Below are 15,335 nucleotides of genomic sequence, written 5' to 3'. Positions count from 1 at the left end.
GGCTTTTTTCCAACTAAAACGATTCTGTGATTCTCGAACGCGGCCGCTCTCCCGCAGGCGCCGCCACAAGTTTGTCCCGCGCGGCCGCCGTCCCCCCCCCCCCCGCTCTCCTGACGGGCGGCCCCGTGCGCACGCGCGGTGGCGGCGGCCGCGGCTCCAAGATGGCGGCGCCCGGCGGGCAGGCGGCGGGAGGCGGCGGTTTCGCGGCCTGGCTGGCGGGGCGGCTGGACGCGCTGGGCCTGGACCGCGCCGTGTACGGGACGTACATCGAGGGGCTGCTCCGTGGGGAGGAGAGCGAGGAGGAGCGGCTGGAGGCGCTGCGCGGCGTCCTGGCCGCCTGTCTGGTGAGGGACGAGGCGGCGGGAACCGCGCACCGGCGGGCGGGCCGGGATGAGCCCTGCGGGGCGGGGGGGGGGACAGCCGGGGCTTGTAGAATCACAGAATCATTTTGGTTGGAAAATACTGAAAATAATTGAGTCTGACAGTTCCCCCAGCCCTGGCACTGCCCCATGTCCTGAGAACCTCATGTCCGTCTGTCCAACCCCTCCAGGGATGGTGACTCCAGCACTGCCCTGGGCAGCCTGTTCCAATGCCCCACAGCCCTTTGGGGAAGAAATTGTTCCCCAGATCCAACCTCAACCTCCCCTGGCGCAACTTGAGGCCGTTTCCTCTGGTCCTGGCGCTTGTTCCTGGGGAGCAGAGCCCGACCCCCCCTGGCTCCAAGCTCCTTTCAGGCAGGTCAGAGATCAGAAGGTCTCCCCTCAGCTCCTGTTCTCCAGCTGAACCCCCAGCTCCCTCAGCCGCTCCCATCACACTTGTGCTCCAGCCCCTCACCAGCTCCGTTCCCTTCTCTCAACTCGCTCCAGCACCTCGAGGCCTTTCTTGGCGTGAGGGGCCCAGAACTGCCCCCAGGATTCGCGGTTTGGCCTCCCCAGAGCCCAGCACAGGCCGGTCACTGCCCTGGGCCTGCTGGCCACACCAGTGCTGGCACCAGCCAGGATCCTGTGGCCTCTTGGCCACCTGGGCACACGCTGGCTCATGTTCAGCTGCTGTCACCAACACCCCCAGATCTTTTTTTGCCGGGCACTTTCCAACCACTTGTCCTGGGGGTCTCCAGCAACGCCATGGGCCTTTCTGGGCCCTTCATGTGCTTGTAGTTTATTTGGGGTTTGTTTGTTTGTTGGGGAGAGGGACTTGTGCTGGGTTTGGGGCTGATGGGGAGTTTTGGGAGCTGCTGTGTGTGAAGGCAGAAAATTGCTTTTTATTTGTGTGAAAGGAGTTTGTAACATGGAGGGTGTTGGTCTCTGCTCCCCAGGAACAAGCACCAGAACCAGAGGAAACGGCCTCAAGTTGCGCCAGGGGAGGTTGAGGTTGGATCTGGGGAACAATTTCTTCCCCAAAGGGCTGTGGGGCATTGGAACAGGCTGCCCAGGGCAGTGCTGGAGTCACCATCCCTGGAGGGGTTGGACAGACGGACATGAGGTTCTCAGGACATGGGGCAGTGCCAGGGCTGGGGGAACGGTTGGACTTCATGATCCTGAGGGGCTTTTCCAACCAAAATGATTCTCTGATCCTGTGGCACAGGGCTCAGCCCATGAGCTGAGTGATTTCCTGGTGATGCCCAAGCGTGGCTGAAGAGCTGTTTTTTAACGAGAAATCCTTTAGAGCAGCTCTGTGATGGCCCCGTTAGGTGGTGGTTGTTCCTCACAGCTCAGTGTTGTGTTCCAGGAGTTGGGACTTGGGTCAGGCTTAGCTGGGTCTGGCTTCTGGCTGGGCCGGACTCTGCCGCCCGGACAGAGGCTGCAGCTCTGGGTTAGCAGCACCTTGGCCCCGCCAGACACATGAGGGAGCTGGGAGAGCACAAAAGGGATTTCTTTTCAATAGTCACCTCCTTTGGGGGCTGTAAAATTTCTTTTCTATCTCGGAATGTTGTACAAATGGATATTTAGTGGTGTAAAAAATTAAACAGCGAGTGCACGCTGCTGTTGAGTAATGCTCTGCTGAGTGGCTATTGCTGATTTCCTCCCCAAATGTCTGTAAGCAGCACAAAACCCCAAGGGACTTGTTGGTTACAATCAGCTTTTTGTTGTGATAGTTAACTTTATTATGTAATTCCATCCGTTCACCGACTGTGTGCCATTTTAAATTGGTTTTCCTCAGAGACAAAGTGCCTAAAATAATCGGAGAAGCAAACAGTGCGTCCTGCTGGTGTTGGGGACAGAGTCAAACAGCTTCGAAAAACGCTTTTCTAAAATAGCTGAGCTTAATTAGCTCACCTATAATTACCAGACTTGCTTTGTTCCATCACCAAAGGCAGAGCCGTGTCTGATCCTCGGCCGCACGGTTGCCCACTCGGATCCTGGGCTGAGCTGGTGTTTGGCTGTCCCGTGTCCCGCGGCGCGTTCTGACGTTTCCCCTTTTTGGTGCCGAGTTGCTGTTCTCAGGCGCTGCCGCCCGGTCCGAGAGCCGCTGCGGGGGTTTCTCATTTATTGAGTTCTGGGTTGTTTTTGTCCTGTCCGTTCTGCACGTCAGCCCTGTTCATTCTCTCCGTTTTCTTTTTCATGTCACGGTCACAGCTGACTTTGCTTCATTTGCAGGTTCAAACTCAGTTTGGTTTTTTTGCAGTTCTCGTAAAACCTTTTTGCCTCTTGAACCCTCAGACTTTTTTTTTTTTTTTTTTTAGTTGGTGCATTTTTTCTTTTTGTAGACTCTCTCATTTCTGCACTGACTTTCGAAACAATCTCTCATTTGCTTGATCAGGGGCCTTTCTTGCCAAGTCTTCTCTCTCCTTGTTCTGTTCACAAATTCCAGGTCAATTCTGTTTCTTTTTGACAACCCTTACACAAATAAATTTCAGGCAACCTCTGCACTCATGTCCACGGTTCCTCCATCCTGACAATGTCACGCATTAGTTCCCTGAGTTTATTCTCACGTAACCATTTCAAATCAAGAAATTTAGACCTGAGATCTGTTCCTGTTCAGTTCTTCTCTTTAATGTCTCACTTTTGTGTTCTTCTCCCTTCCACTGATACACGAACACCTGATATGTTTCACGTTGCTCAGCCCTCATTGGAAGGTTGTGCAGGTCTCTGCCATCATTGTTAGCTTTCTGCTGCTCATTTTCCTTCCCACTTGCTGCCGTTCCTTTATTGTCACTCGCCTGATTTTCTTCCTCCTGCACAGTGACACCAGGTGCCCCGGGAATGTGTCTGTCCCATCCTTCTCCCCTGGATTAATATGAAGTTGTTGGTTGTTTTAGGCCACGTCTGCAGAACTGGGTCCAGTGCTGGGCTCCCCAGTGTAAGAAGGACAAGGAATTACTGGAGAGAGTCCAGGGAGGGACACAAAGATGCTGAGGGGTCTGGAGCATCTTTGTGATGAGGAGACACTGAGAGAGCTGGGGCTGTTGAGCTGGAGAAGAGAAGCTGAGAGGGATCTGATCAATGGGATCAATATCTCAGAGTGGGTGTCAGAGGATGGACCAGACTCTGTTCAGTGGTGCCCAACGCCAGGGTGAGGGGCAACGGGCACAGACTGAAACACAGGAGGCTCCATCGGAACATGAGGAGAAACTTCTTTCCTTTGCGGTGCCAGAGCCTGGCCCAGGCTGCCCAGAGCGGGTGTGGAGTCTCCTTCTCTGAGACATTCAAACCCGCCTGGCCCGACCTGTGTGATCTGCTTTGGTGACCCTGTGTGAGCAGGGCTGGGCTGGGGGATCTACAGAGGTCCTGCAACCCAACCAGCCTGGGATCCTGGGATTCTGTTTTGCAGCCTTGGTTCCAGTGGGTGAATGTTCCCCGCATGCGGGGGAGCTCGGCCACCGAGGAGGATCCTTTGACTATGAGTGTTTCTGGCACTTACAAACGTTCACGTCCTCCATGTCCTTGGACTGTGCTGATTGTCGTTATCTTTTCATGACTTGTTGTGTGAGGGCTGGAAGGTTCCTTTGACTGGCACTCGCAATGCTGTTTCCATGCACATTGTCCTTGTTGCTGGTCCAGCCTGTGTCCCTGTGCGGATCTGGGTGTCACCTCCTGCTGGCAGTGGGGTCAGTGGGACCTTCCAGACCTAAACCACCCGTTCTTGCACCCGAGCTGAGCGGCATCTTCCCATCCTCTGGATCTGCTGTGCTTCAGGCACGTTGTCATCTTAAAACGGAGTCTGATACCAGTGGGAATCACAAACCCTCCGTCCTTGTGCCGTTCCTGTGTTTGCAGATCAGTTGGTCACCTCCTCAGTCCCAGCCTGGACTGTCCCGCGGGTTTGTCCTCGCCGGGTCCTGTGCCGGCCCTGAGCCGCTTGTGGCCGCGGCGCTCGGCTGTTCAGTGCAATGGTGTTGCCGTGTCGGTTCTCCTGCCTGGTACACACACGATTTTGTGCTTCGCTGTTGTAGGCGCAGGGTGCGAGGACATCACTCCGCGTTGCTCTTTATCTGTGTTAGAGCGAAAGGTGCAGAGGTTTTCGTGTGTGGTTTTGTCTCCTCATCTTGTGGAGAACTCACCTTTTTATTTTGCTGTGAGCTTTGCTCTGCTGGATGGTCTGTCCTGGAGCTTGAAGGTATGTTGTGTTTTTTTTTTAGGCAGCCAGTGCCCAAGCTTTCAAGATGAGGATGGTGAACGTGGTGTCTGTTTGGTGGGGTTTGCTGTGCTCATCTTCAAAATGCCAATTACCACACACCTGGCTGGGAAAGGGACAGACAGCAGAGGTCTGGTTCTTACGCACCTGCACAAGAAATACTTTTCCAGGCAGTTTAGCAGGTTTTCGCCTCCCGGAGCTCACTTTTGGCACAGGCAGGTGTCCCTGGCCAGCTGGTTTCTGTTCAATACCAGCTCTCCTCAGGCCTCTCTGCTGCTGGTTTTTGCTGTGCTGTGAGCAAACCCAATTTAGTGTTAATGAACAAAATAAGTAAAAAGATATTGACACTTCCCGCCCGTTGTACACGTCTTCCCAGTGAAGTGCTCCTCGCTATAACTCCTCAAAACGCTTTTCTTTTTTATCAAGATTGTGTTTCTTGCCTGGATTCAGCTTCTGTAACCTGGGCTCACGTGGTGGGCAATTCTCGCAGAAAAGCTGGGACGGCGTGTGCTCAGATGTGGCAGAACAGCATTGTCACCCGTCTGCTGCTGGAACAGGAACCACAGTGTTGATCGGTCCCCGAGAAGCTGTACAGAGGGGCTTGGGGACAGCGAGTCGCGGTGGAGATCCACAGGTGAAGGGTCTGCTGGTGGGAATGACGCCCGCTCGCTGGTTGGGTGCGTGGCCTTTCTCCCCACAGTTCCAAGTCTTCCTCAGTAATGAACAGCAGCGTGAGCACATCAAGGGGGACAAGAATGTCCCTGCTGGTGGAGGGAGATGGCCTGTCACAGAATCACAGAATCCCAGGATCCCAGGCTGGTTGGGTTGCAGGACCTCTGCAGATCCCCAGCCCAGCGCTGCTCACGCAGGGTCACCAGAGCAGATCACACAGGTCGGGCCAGGCGGGTTTGAATGTCTCAGAGAAGGAGACTCCACACCCGCTCTGGGCAGCCTGGGCCAGGCTCTGGCACCGCAAAGGGAAGAAGTTCCTCCTCGTGTTCCAATGGAGCCTCCTGTGTTTCAGTCTGTGCCCGTTGCCCCTCACCCTGGCATTGGGCACCACTGAACAGAGTCTGCTCCATCCTCTGACACCCACCCTGAGATATTGATCCCATTGATCAGATCCCTCTCAGCTTCTCTTCTCCAGCTCAACAGCCCCAGCTCTCTCAGTGTCTCCTCATCACAAAGATGCTCCAGACCCCTCAGCATCTTTGTGTCCCTCCCTGGACTCTCCCCAGTAATTCCTTGTCCTCATTACACTGGGGAGCCCAGCACTGGACCCAGTTCTGCAGACGTGGCCTCCCCAGGGCAGAGCAGAGGGGGAGGATTCACCTCCCTGCCCTGCTGCCCACACTCTTCCTCACACACCCCAGGTCCCGTCAGCACCACCACGGTGGTTTCGGCTCTGTGTTTTCTCCAGTCTCGGAGGTGCCCTTGGAGCACCTTGCTCAAGAGCAGAGATGATGCTGGGCAGTGGATTTCTAGAGCAAAGAGTCCCCGGGTGCCTTTCATCAGTGTTTGTAGGGCTGTTGCACCCGGAAACCCTCTGTGTGCCTATGGCGTGTGCTGCCAGAGCTGTCATGGGGAGGAGCAAACGTGGTGACATGGGGGTGTCACCCAGTGCGGGCAGAGCTGTGGGACGGCGGCCGCGACACCTTGTGTTCGCCTGGTGAGTCTCAGTCCTGAGCTGTGTCAACAATAAGCGTGTTAACATGATTTGTACCGTCCCAGGTTGACCCAAGTCCTGCGTGTGCGTTTAACGCGTAGATTTTGTGTGAACAGCTGTATCGCTTCAGATTCTCGGTACTTTTTGTATCTGATTCACGCTCGTTTAAAGCAGACCGACTTTGTTCCAAGACTGAGAAGTCTCTTTTCCTCTTCTAGGAAGAAGATCTCTTGAGCGATGTGTGCAGGGAGGTGGTCGAGAAGTGGTCTGAGTCTCAGGTTGTTGATGCCATAGAGAAGAAAGAAGGTAGTGCCGCTGCTCGGGTGCCTTTCCGCGCGGGTCGGTCGTTTGTGGGACCTTACCAAGATGTTCGTCCCATTAGGAGTTCAAACCAATGCTGCTGATATGTTTGCAGATCCGACTTGCTTCTTATTGCCGTTGCTGCTTATTTACTGTGTTGTCCTGAAACACGAAATGAGGATGAGTAGTTTCACTGCTGGCTGTCCCCAGCGTTCTGCTGCTCGTTGGGCTCATAATCCTGCAGACGAAAACCTCATTTATCTTTTCTTTTTCTGTAGGATTTTTAAAGTTCCCTTTTGCAAAGCACCTCGGCTTTCTCTCCGTTAAACGCTAACGATGTAGCGATGGCAGCCGGCGCTGCGAGGGCAGGTGCAGTTGTGGTGTAAAACGCCTGCGCTACTTCAGTTTGCTCCAGTTTGGGAAGGAAATGTTTTTATAGCGCTGGTGCTGCTGCTGCTCACCCACGAGAAGGTCCCAGTGCACATCAGGAAAACACCCTTGTTTTCCTCTTCCAAAATCTCTTTAAACTGCCCTTTCCTCCCCCCCCGCCCCCCCTAAATACTTGTAGGGGGAGCTCTGAGGCTGCTGCTCCTGTCCCAGTCACATACACGACCCCCCGACTTGTTGTTCCCTCTCGGAATTCATCCCTCCCTCCTCCTCGTTCCTGGGGAGGCTGCTCTGCTCTACCAGCAAGTACCTGCAAAGATTTTGCTGCTTTAAGGATCAATTAATAACCTTCCACCTGCACGGACTGAACCGTAGCCCGTGACAATGTAACGTCCCTTTTTCCTCTGCGTTTTTTTTAGTGGTTCAGGTTGCAAATGGAATATTGTAATTCTAGAAACAGCGAGCCCTTATCGTGAGGCCTCATTTATATATTTCCTGTCTAAACTTCAGCGTTTCACAAATATCACCCCACTCCTCTCTGTAGATGGGGCGGCTGAACCGCAGAGCAGCTCGGCGGCTTTTCAGAATTCACTGAAGCCCGTCCTGGGACGGGGAAAAATTCCGCTGTTCTGTGCATTAAATAAAATAAATCCCTCTTTTGGGGACAGCAATTGGAATTGCTGGAGCCGCTGCTGGGCTCAGAGCATCGTTACCCACAGGGATTTTTGTTGTCACAGAAAAAGGCAGCAGGACTTGTCCTCAGAGCTACCATGTTAAAAACAGGAGTGTTTAATTATTTCACTGGGATTCCATAAAAGGCAAAATCTAAATTCCCAATGAAATCATTATCTAGTTAGAATAACAGAATCCTGAGGATAAATTATTAACAAACTAAAAAAAAATGGTTTCCAAACCCCAAATGTCATTTTAAGAAATGGGCAGTGTTAAGTGTTAAAAGGTAAATGAGCTGTTTGTTCCCTGGGCCCGGAGAAGAGAAAGAGCATTAAAACAATAGGTCATTTGGGTTTTTGGAATTTCTATTAAATGTGGTTTTAAGCGCATGGTTAAATGAACTTGGCCACTTTTACCCAGAAGATAATGCAATTTGGAGTGAAACGGATTTTCATGAGCCAGAGCCTCACTGAGTTCAGAGTTTCATCGGGAAACTTCCCCTGCTGCGGGAAAAATCGTGTCTGATGGTGGCAGCCGGTGTCACGTCGCCGTGACAGCTCAGCAGCTCCTGCGCTCGTGTTTTGGGCTGAATTCCCCAAAACGGCCGCTCTGCTGCACCCCACATGGTGACAGCGCCACTGGTCACCTTGGGACGAGGCTCCTGGGAGGAGAGGGGGTATATTTTTCGGTGGAGCTTCTCCCTTTACCTTGAGCCACTTGTCCCCCGGGCTGGCTGCCTCCCCACAGACGGGACACAGCCCGTGACGGCGCTTTGGGGACCGCGGGTGGCACCTGCAGGGCCTGACCGGTGCTCTGACCCTTCTCCTCGCCAGACGAGATCCAGGCGCTCGCCAGTGTGATGGAGAAGCAGGCGCGGATCGTGGTGAAGCCCAAGGAGGTGTCCCAGGAGGAGAAGCAGAGGAAAGCTGCCCTCCTGGCCCAGTACGCCAACGTGACGGACGAGGAGGAATATCCTTTTCCTGAGCCAGTTGAGACTCGGTGCTTTGAAGGGTTTGCTAAAAATCTCCTAAAATGTCTTTGCAGTGGCTGGTGGGGAGACTTGGGAAGACTCTTCAGTCTTCCTTCTCCATAAGGGGTGGGGGATGTTGGGCTCTGCTCCCCAGGAACAAGCACCAGGACCAGAGGAAACGGCCTCAAGTTGTGCCAGGGGAGGTTGAGGTTGGATCTGGCGAACAATTTCTTCCCCAAAGGGCTGTGGGGCATTGGAACAGGCTGCCCAGGGCAGTGCTGGAGTCACCAGCCCTGGAGGGTTTGGACAGACGGAGACGAGGTTCTCAGGGACATGAGGCAGTGCCAGGGGTGGGTTATGGTTGGACTCGATGATCCTGAAGGGCTTTTCCAACCAAAATGATTCTGTGATTCTATGACAGAATAACTTCCATGGGGAAGAAGCTGGGAAGCTCCTGGTTTGTGGGGTTCCATGAGCAGACGCTCCTTTGGGGACATTTCTCTGCCATTTCCACGCTCCCCACCAACACGTGCTGGGCTGGGGAAGGTTTGCCCAGCCCGAGTGCGATGCAGAACAGGAGCGAATCACCTCCCGGTAGTTCTGCACGGTAGTAAATGTGTTGAATTTATCTCTTTCTGATGAGAAATCTGCTGAAAAGATCCTCTTTGGAGAGGGTATGTGTAGAATGGAGGAGTTTCAATTCCCTCTGTAGAGCTGAGGAACAAACTCTCCCTTGGGGAGCAAAGCTGAACAGGAGGGAACGGTCCCTGGCACTGGAGCAGCGGGAGCTCTGCTCGGGGTTTTGTGCTCGTCTGCTCCTCAATTGTCCACATGAGGGTTCAGCTTCTTCCTCATGGCTCGATAAAATTGTTATTTGACGTGTTTTGAGTTAAGTGTGACCGTATAGAGGCACGAATTCATTCCTGATGTCCGTATTTCCTTAATTCTCTCACCGGTGAGGATGAACAGGATGGCTCGATGGCAACAGCGGTGAATATTGGATCAGAAAAATGTATCCTTTGAATTCCCAGTGAGCCAGGTTATTCGGCAGGGCGGCAGCTTCCATGGGGAGTCTCCCATTGTTCCTACTCCGTGTTGATACTCCCTGGTTCTTCAGGGCCACCTTTTCGATGGCTGATTTATCTTTTCACGTAGCCTGACCTTGCCTGTAATTAAAGTCACAGGTTCCCCTGCTCTGTGTGCACAGCTCAGACCGATCCTGCCCTTCTCTTTACTCCTTCCCATTTTCCACCCTCTCTGAAGCTTCACAGAACACGCTTATTCATAACGATAATTATCCCACAACATCAGCTTAATGTTAACTGGCGTCCGGAGTGGTAAATCACCTCAGGAATTATTAAAAGTGCAGGAGAAACAAAACTACCTTGAAACTTGTAAGCCTGAACAGCTGAACTTTAATGGTGAACAAGGACCAACTCTCTCAACACAATAATGTGGGACGTTCCTTGAGCTCACCAGCTGGCAGGTTTTATCACGTAATTAAAAGTGAAACCTCAGTTATTCTTGTCCCTAGGCTATTGATGGGCGGGGGGAAGAGGGAGTGCAGGAGGGACCCGCTCGCTCTTCCCGCAGCGTTTGCCGCCCATCGCGGCAGGAGAGACCGCGGTGTGTCCCCGGTGCTGTCCCGGCAGCTGGACGGGGACATGGAGACACCTGCACCCGCTGGCGTCAGCTCCTGCTGCAACCGCATCTGCGGTTACACACACGTATATGTAAAAATCTATGTCATATACACAGCTGTAGCGAACCCACTTGAGGAAGCTGTGCCATAAATGTTATTTTTCTTCCTCTTGGATTTGTAGAGGTCTTACACAATTTTTTTTACACATCAGTCTTAAGAACCTGTTGGCAACTTGATTTTTCTCAGAAAAATCCTTTTCTAAGGAGTGTGCATTTACCCTACCTGCCTTTTCTCCTTGCAAAAACAGATTCCTTTTTTCTCATTCCTAAATTCCTTACCTGCTTGGTGAGGAAGCCAGAAGTGAAGGGGGAGGGAGAATAGAACCAGGCTCTAGTTTAGAGCTGCAGAGCACAGCTGCGGAGCAGGAGCTGCCTGAGCGTTGTCTGCCCTTAATGCACACCAGCGCTGTTCCGGAACACCAACGTGGAAGATGTGTTGAATGCCAGGAAGCTGGAGCGGGAGCTGCTGCGAGACGAGTTCCAGAAGAAGAAAGAGCAAGACAAACTGCAGCGCGAGAAGGACAAGCTGGCCAAGCAGGAGCGGAAGGAGAAGGAGAAGAAAAGAACACAAAAAGGCGAGCGGAAGCGATAGCTGGGGTTTCCAGCTGGACTCTCGAGGGGTAAAATTAATTATGAATATGGTGTGTGTTTCAAAAGCAGCAGAAATTCTGGGCACGTGGCTGGCGAGTGGCGTTTCCTTTTTTTTTTTTACATAGCAGAAAAGAAATTGCAAGCACCTCTTAAACTTGAACGTGCCATGTGCTTGTGCTGTCATGTGCCAGTCGGTTATTGTGGCCAATGTCTGTACCAAAGAACGGTGAAGTGATTCTGTCCGTGTTTTAAAAATTGATGGATTTTTACTTCTAACCACTTCAAGCGAAGCAGAACGAGATGTAGGAGGGAGGTTCCACGCTGGCTGTATCCTTGGTTTGCAGCAACAGCGAGTTACGATTTGAGAACAGAGCAGAGCCCCTTTCTGACGTGTAACTAAGAACACGCTGCTACGGGGTGAATGTGAATTTATTTACACTAGCCTTGAAAAATGTATTTGCAAATACCTGTTATTTTGCTGCCAAGAACAACACTCCGTCTTGGTTCTGGCTGAGCTGAGGGCGCCGGGTTGGAGCCGATCTCAGTTAAGTGCTGTTGTGCAGCAGGAGAAAGGAAACGCTATGAAATATAGATGAGTTGCAGCTACGAGACTGCATCACCCACAGGCTCTCGCAAGGGAAACGCCGCGTTGGTTTGAGCATCAGCCGCAGTGGTAGCAAAATCGTTGAGTCCTTAACGCTATTTTCAGACTTGGTGCCGGTAGCTGGACAGTGGTGCTCCCGATGTTCTGTGTGGGTCCATGTTGACTGTTATTCTCCAGCAGTTGCCAGGGTGGGTGTTTTACTGCGGGCTCGGCGCTGAGCGGCCGGCAGCGATCCACACGTTTACACAGTGGTCGTTCTCACCTGAATGCTGCTCTCGCCCCAAAGGGCTCGGTACCTGCTGCTTCCAGCCTTTTCTGTGACACTAATTTCTGTAACCTGCGCGTGAAGGAGGAGCCACCGTGCATCCCTCTGCGCTGCTGTGTTCTCCGCAGCTCCTGGTTGAGGGGCTGCCTCCTGTTCAACTGCTGCTGCCAGCGTGCGTGTCGCAGTGCTTTAGCTCCGGACTTGAATAATAAAACTGGTTGGCCAAGAAGCAGGTTCCTCTCTGTCTGAGTGAACGTTGGTGACTGCGCTGTGGGGCTCCCTTCTGACCTGTCCTGTGTCCTCGGTTTCCCTGTACCCCACAGCACTATTTCTGAGGGCCGACTGTTGCTGCCACGGTGCCGGTCGTCGTTTATTCACACCCCATTTCCTGAAGCTGCGGTGCCTCCCTTTGCTGTGCCGTGCGTGTCCCCAGGGCTGCCTTCCTGTCCCCCAGATCCTGCAGCACCATTTCACAGAACCATAGAATCATTTCAGTTGGAAGAGACCCTCAGGATCATGAAGTCCAACCATAACCCACCCCTGGCACTGCCCTGTGTCCCTGAGAACCTCATCTCCATCTGTCCAACCCCTCCAGGGCTGGTGACTCCAGCACTGCCCTGGGCAGCCTGTTCCAATGCCCCACAGCCCTTTGGGGAAGAAATTGTTCCCCAGATCCAACCTCAGCCTCCCCTGGCGCAACTTGAGGCCGTTTCCTCTGGTCCTGGCACTTGTTCCTGGGGAGCAGAGCCTGACCCCCCCTGGCTCCAAGCTCCTTTCAGGCAGTTCAGAGATCAGAAGGTCTCCCCTCAGCTCCTGTTCTCCAGCTGAACCCCCAGCTCCCTCAGCCGCTCCCATCACCCTTGTGCTCCAGCCCCTCACCAGCTTGGTCACCTCCTCTCAGGGTGGTTCATGCAGCTGCCACTGTGGCACGGGGTGGCTGTGGTGGGACGGTGTTACAAACCCCGGCACTGCAGGCCAGATCCTGCTTCCTCTGTGAGCCAGAGCCCTTTGGCAGCCCTGGAGGGGAGGCTGCGTGGGGGACAGAGCTGCCGCTCAGCCCCTGCACACAGGCGAGTCTCCAGGGTGATCCAACACCTCCACTCGCACCGTGGCTGCTCTGGAAGCACCAGCTGCCCTCCCGCATTCCGACACTGGCACTAGTGAGCTGGTCCTGAGCTTTGCCAAAACTTGACTTCCGAGCGGAACACGCACCAGGGCTGGAGCTGTCCCGTGCAGCTGCCAGCACCCCAGAGCCTCTCACAGCTCGTTTCTTGAGAGGACGCAGCTGCCTTCACTTGCTCGCTACAGCCCCTGAACCCCCTCTGCTGGCTGCCAAGCTCCAGAGCCAAGGGAAGAAAGGCTGTGCCTGTGCACCATCCCCAAAACCCGCATGCTCAACACAGCGTGTCTGATTTCTGAAGGGTGTCTGGATTTCCAAAGGGTGTTTGGATTTCCAAAGCATGTCTGGATTTCCCCAGGGTGCAGTCACACGCGCACCCCTGGGGCTCCCCATCCCAGCCCGGTTCGGCACCTTTGCCGGTACCGTTCACCCCCTGCACCCCGCCCAGCGCAGGGTGTGCAGTTCTTGTGTCTGGCCAGCGACTAGAGGCCCTTGTGGGGACAGGGAACAGGAGCCAGGGAAGGTCCGACCCCAAGGATGAAGCCGCCGTCCTGGGGCAGAGCAGAACCACAACCATCTGTGGAGCAGGAATACTCCAGACCCCTGAGATTTCTAATGCAGATACTGAAATTACAGCACAAGTTTCTTACAACAGCACAGAGCTTGTAATGAATGAGATACTTGCATGGGAAAAAATTCCATCACTGGATTCAGTGCCCTAATGACATTTTTCCTTTGGTTTATCTAAGTTACAGTCATTTCCTACAGTAATTTCTCTCTACAAAGGAGTAATTTCGGTATCACGTTGTGCTCCAGTTGTGGTGGACACGCTCCTGTCTGAACTCACAGATCACTGGTCTGGGCAGATGCTCAGCCTGACCGACGTGAATCCTCTTGCACGGGGGCATCCGAGAGAGCTCAGCACCCAGACAAAAACACCGTTTGGCTGCAGATTGAGCTGATATGTGACCGAACCTGCGTGAGCACAGCAGAAAACGTGACTGCAAACCAGTTCAAATCTCTGCAGCCATCGGGTCTGTTGGGTCTCGTCTCTGTGAGCAGGGGGGGCCGCTCAGGGTGACCCCCACGGCTGAGATCCCCCACACGGCCCAGCTTGGTAAGTGACTTTTTTGCACACGTGGAACATTTAAGATATGTAGTGTAAGCTCACACGATAATTTTTATATCCCATACTGACTTTATGTCTAGTAAACAGTAGAGCATTGACTGCCAATCCACCTGTACTTACTCAATATTTTACATACCTGCATTTATTTATCAGAGCTGAATAAATTAACTACTAGATCAGATCTGCCCCAGTGATTGCTGACTTCCAATAACCTCTGACCAGACCTCAATAATTAACTGAAAATGACAATTAACAGGTCCAGTTCCAGGAACCGAGGCCATGAAGACAACTGCAGAACAAACGCTCTTCAACAAAAGCTCATTTATTTCTTACCAGACTAAGTCAGTACAGTTTTGCTTTTAACATCAACGCGTCCTAGGCTCAACTTAACAAATCTTCAGGCAGTGACCTGTGCTGTGCGGATCGTACCTCGTTCTCCTGCCCCAACACTCATCCCAGCAGGATTTCGGTCCTTTCAGTGATCGACACAGTTTCTCCGCTCTCTGCTGCATTCTCGTTCAGTTTCTCACATCATCTCATGACAATTTATGTGGTGCGATTTCCACAAGTAGGAAGAACACAGACATTTAAAATATCAGGGTATCTAGGCAAGGACAGCTGAATAAATTTAATCCACACATTATAAACGCGATGCTACAAGTGTTAAAACCCCGGATCTCCTGAGCCACATAATGCGACCGTTTCATATCAGTGAATAAGTTACTTCTATTCCATACAGATTAAGAAATGCAGATAAACACCAAGGATTAAGAGCTGTCGAAAACACAGAGGTCTACTAATAAGTCTAAAATATGACAACCAAATTTCAAACCAAACTAGCGAAAGACTGAACTTTAAGAAAACCCAAATTTCAGAACTTTGTGATACCTCCTCAAATTTTCAAGTGAGGGTATTAAAAATAAGGCTCATTATTTCAGATGCTGCACAACTTTTGAGAGGATCATCCTGTGTGCATGTCATATTTTGATTATGTTTAAATACTTTAAAACAGAGGTTCTTTTCTTTTTTTTCTTTTTTTTTTTTCCCCCAAGAGCATGCCCATATGATTTGAAGACGTTTACTAACTTGCATGGTTTCACAACAGCGATTCTGCCATACCAGTCATTTAGCAGAACCTGGTGCATCTCCTTTCAAAAACTTAGATTCTAAAATCTCAAATTCATAAATATTTATATTTTAAATATTTAATTTTACATGAATATTGGGTATTCTTAGCTTTTTTTTCCTCCTGTTTCCAGGTATTAGTTTGATAAGGAAACCATTTTTACATCACAATCTTCTCTGATACTGAGCGGACACCCCGTTACGACTCCAGTCTTTAAGAATCATTATTT

At 52.0% G+C, this 15,335-nt stretch overlaps 1 protein-coding gene across 1 annotated transcript; it reads left to right on the top strand.

Annotated features, from left to right (window-relative positions):
- The first annotated feature begins 147 nt into the window (after positions 1-147).
- CCDC43 (coiled-coil domain containing 43) lies at positions 148-11,953 on the top strand. Its single transcript, XM_065651210.1, has 5 exons — positions 148-344; positions 6,460-6,547; positions 8,434-8,569; positions 9,524-9,582; positions 10,676-11,953. The coding sequence occupies exons 1-5, from the start codon at positions 162-164 to the stop codon at positions 10,861-10,863; spliced, it is 654 nt and encodes a 217-aa protein (XP_065507282.1). The 5' UTR covers positions 148-161; the 3' UTR covers positions 10,864-11,953.
- Positions 11,954-15,335: the final 3,382 nt, after the last annotated feature.

Source organism: Caloenas nicobarica, chromosome 24, assembly GCF_036013445.1.
Source record: "Caloenas nicobarica isolate bCalNic1 chromosome 24, bCalNic1.hap1, whole genome shotgun sequence".
NCBI classification, from domain to species: domain Eukaryota; kingdom Metazoa; phylum Chordata; class Aves; order Columbiformes; family Columbidae; genus Caloenas; species Caloenas nicobarica.
The sequence above is the reverse complement of the archived record's forward strand: the minus strand, read 5'-3'. Positions and strand labels throughout refer to the sequence as shown.

Coding starts and splice junctions, on each gene's coding strand:
- CCDC43 (XM_065651210.1), top strand. CDS start 162: ATGGCGGCGCCCGGCGGGCAGGCGGCGGGAGGCGGCGGTTTCGCGGCC. Junction 345..6,459: donor GCGTCCTGGCCGCCTGTCTG/GTGAGGGACGAG, acceptor TTCCTCTTCTAG/GAAGAAGATCTCTTGAGCGA. Junction 8,570..9,523: donor AACGTGACGGACGAGGAGGA/ATATCCTTTTCC, acceptor TAATTCTCTCAC/CGGTGAGGATGAACAGGATG.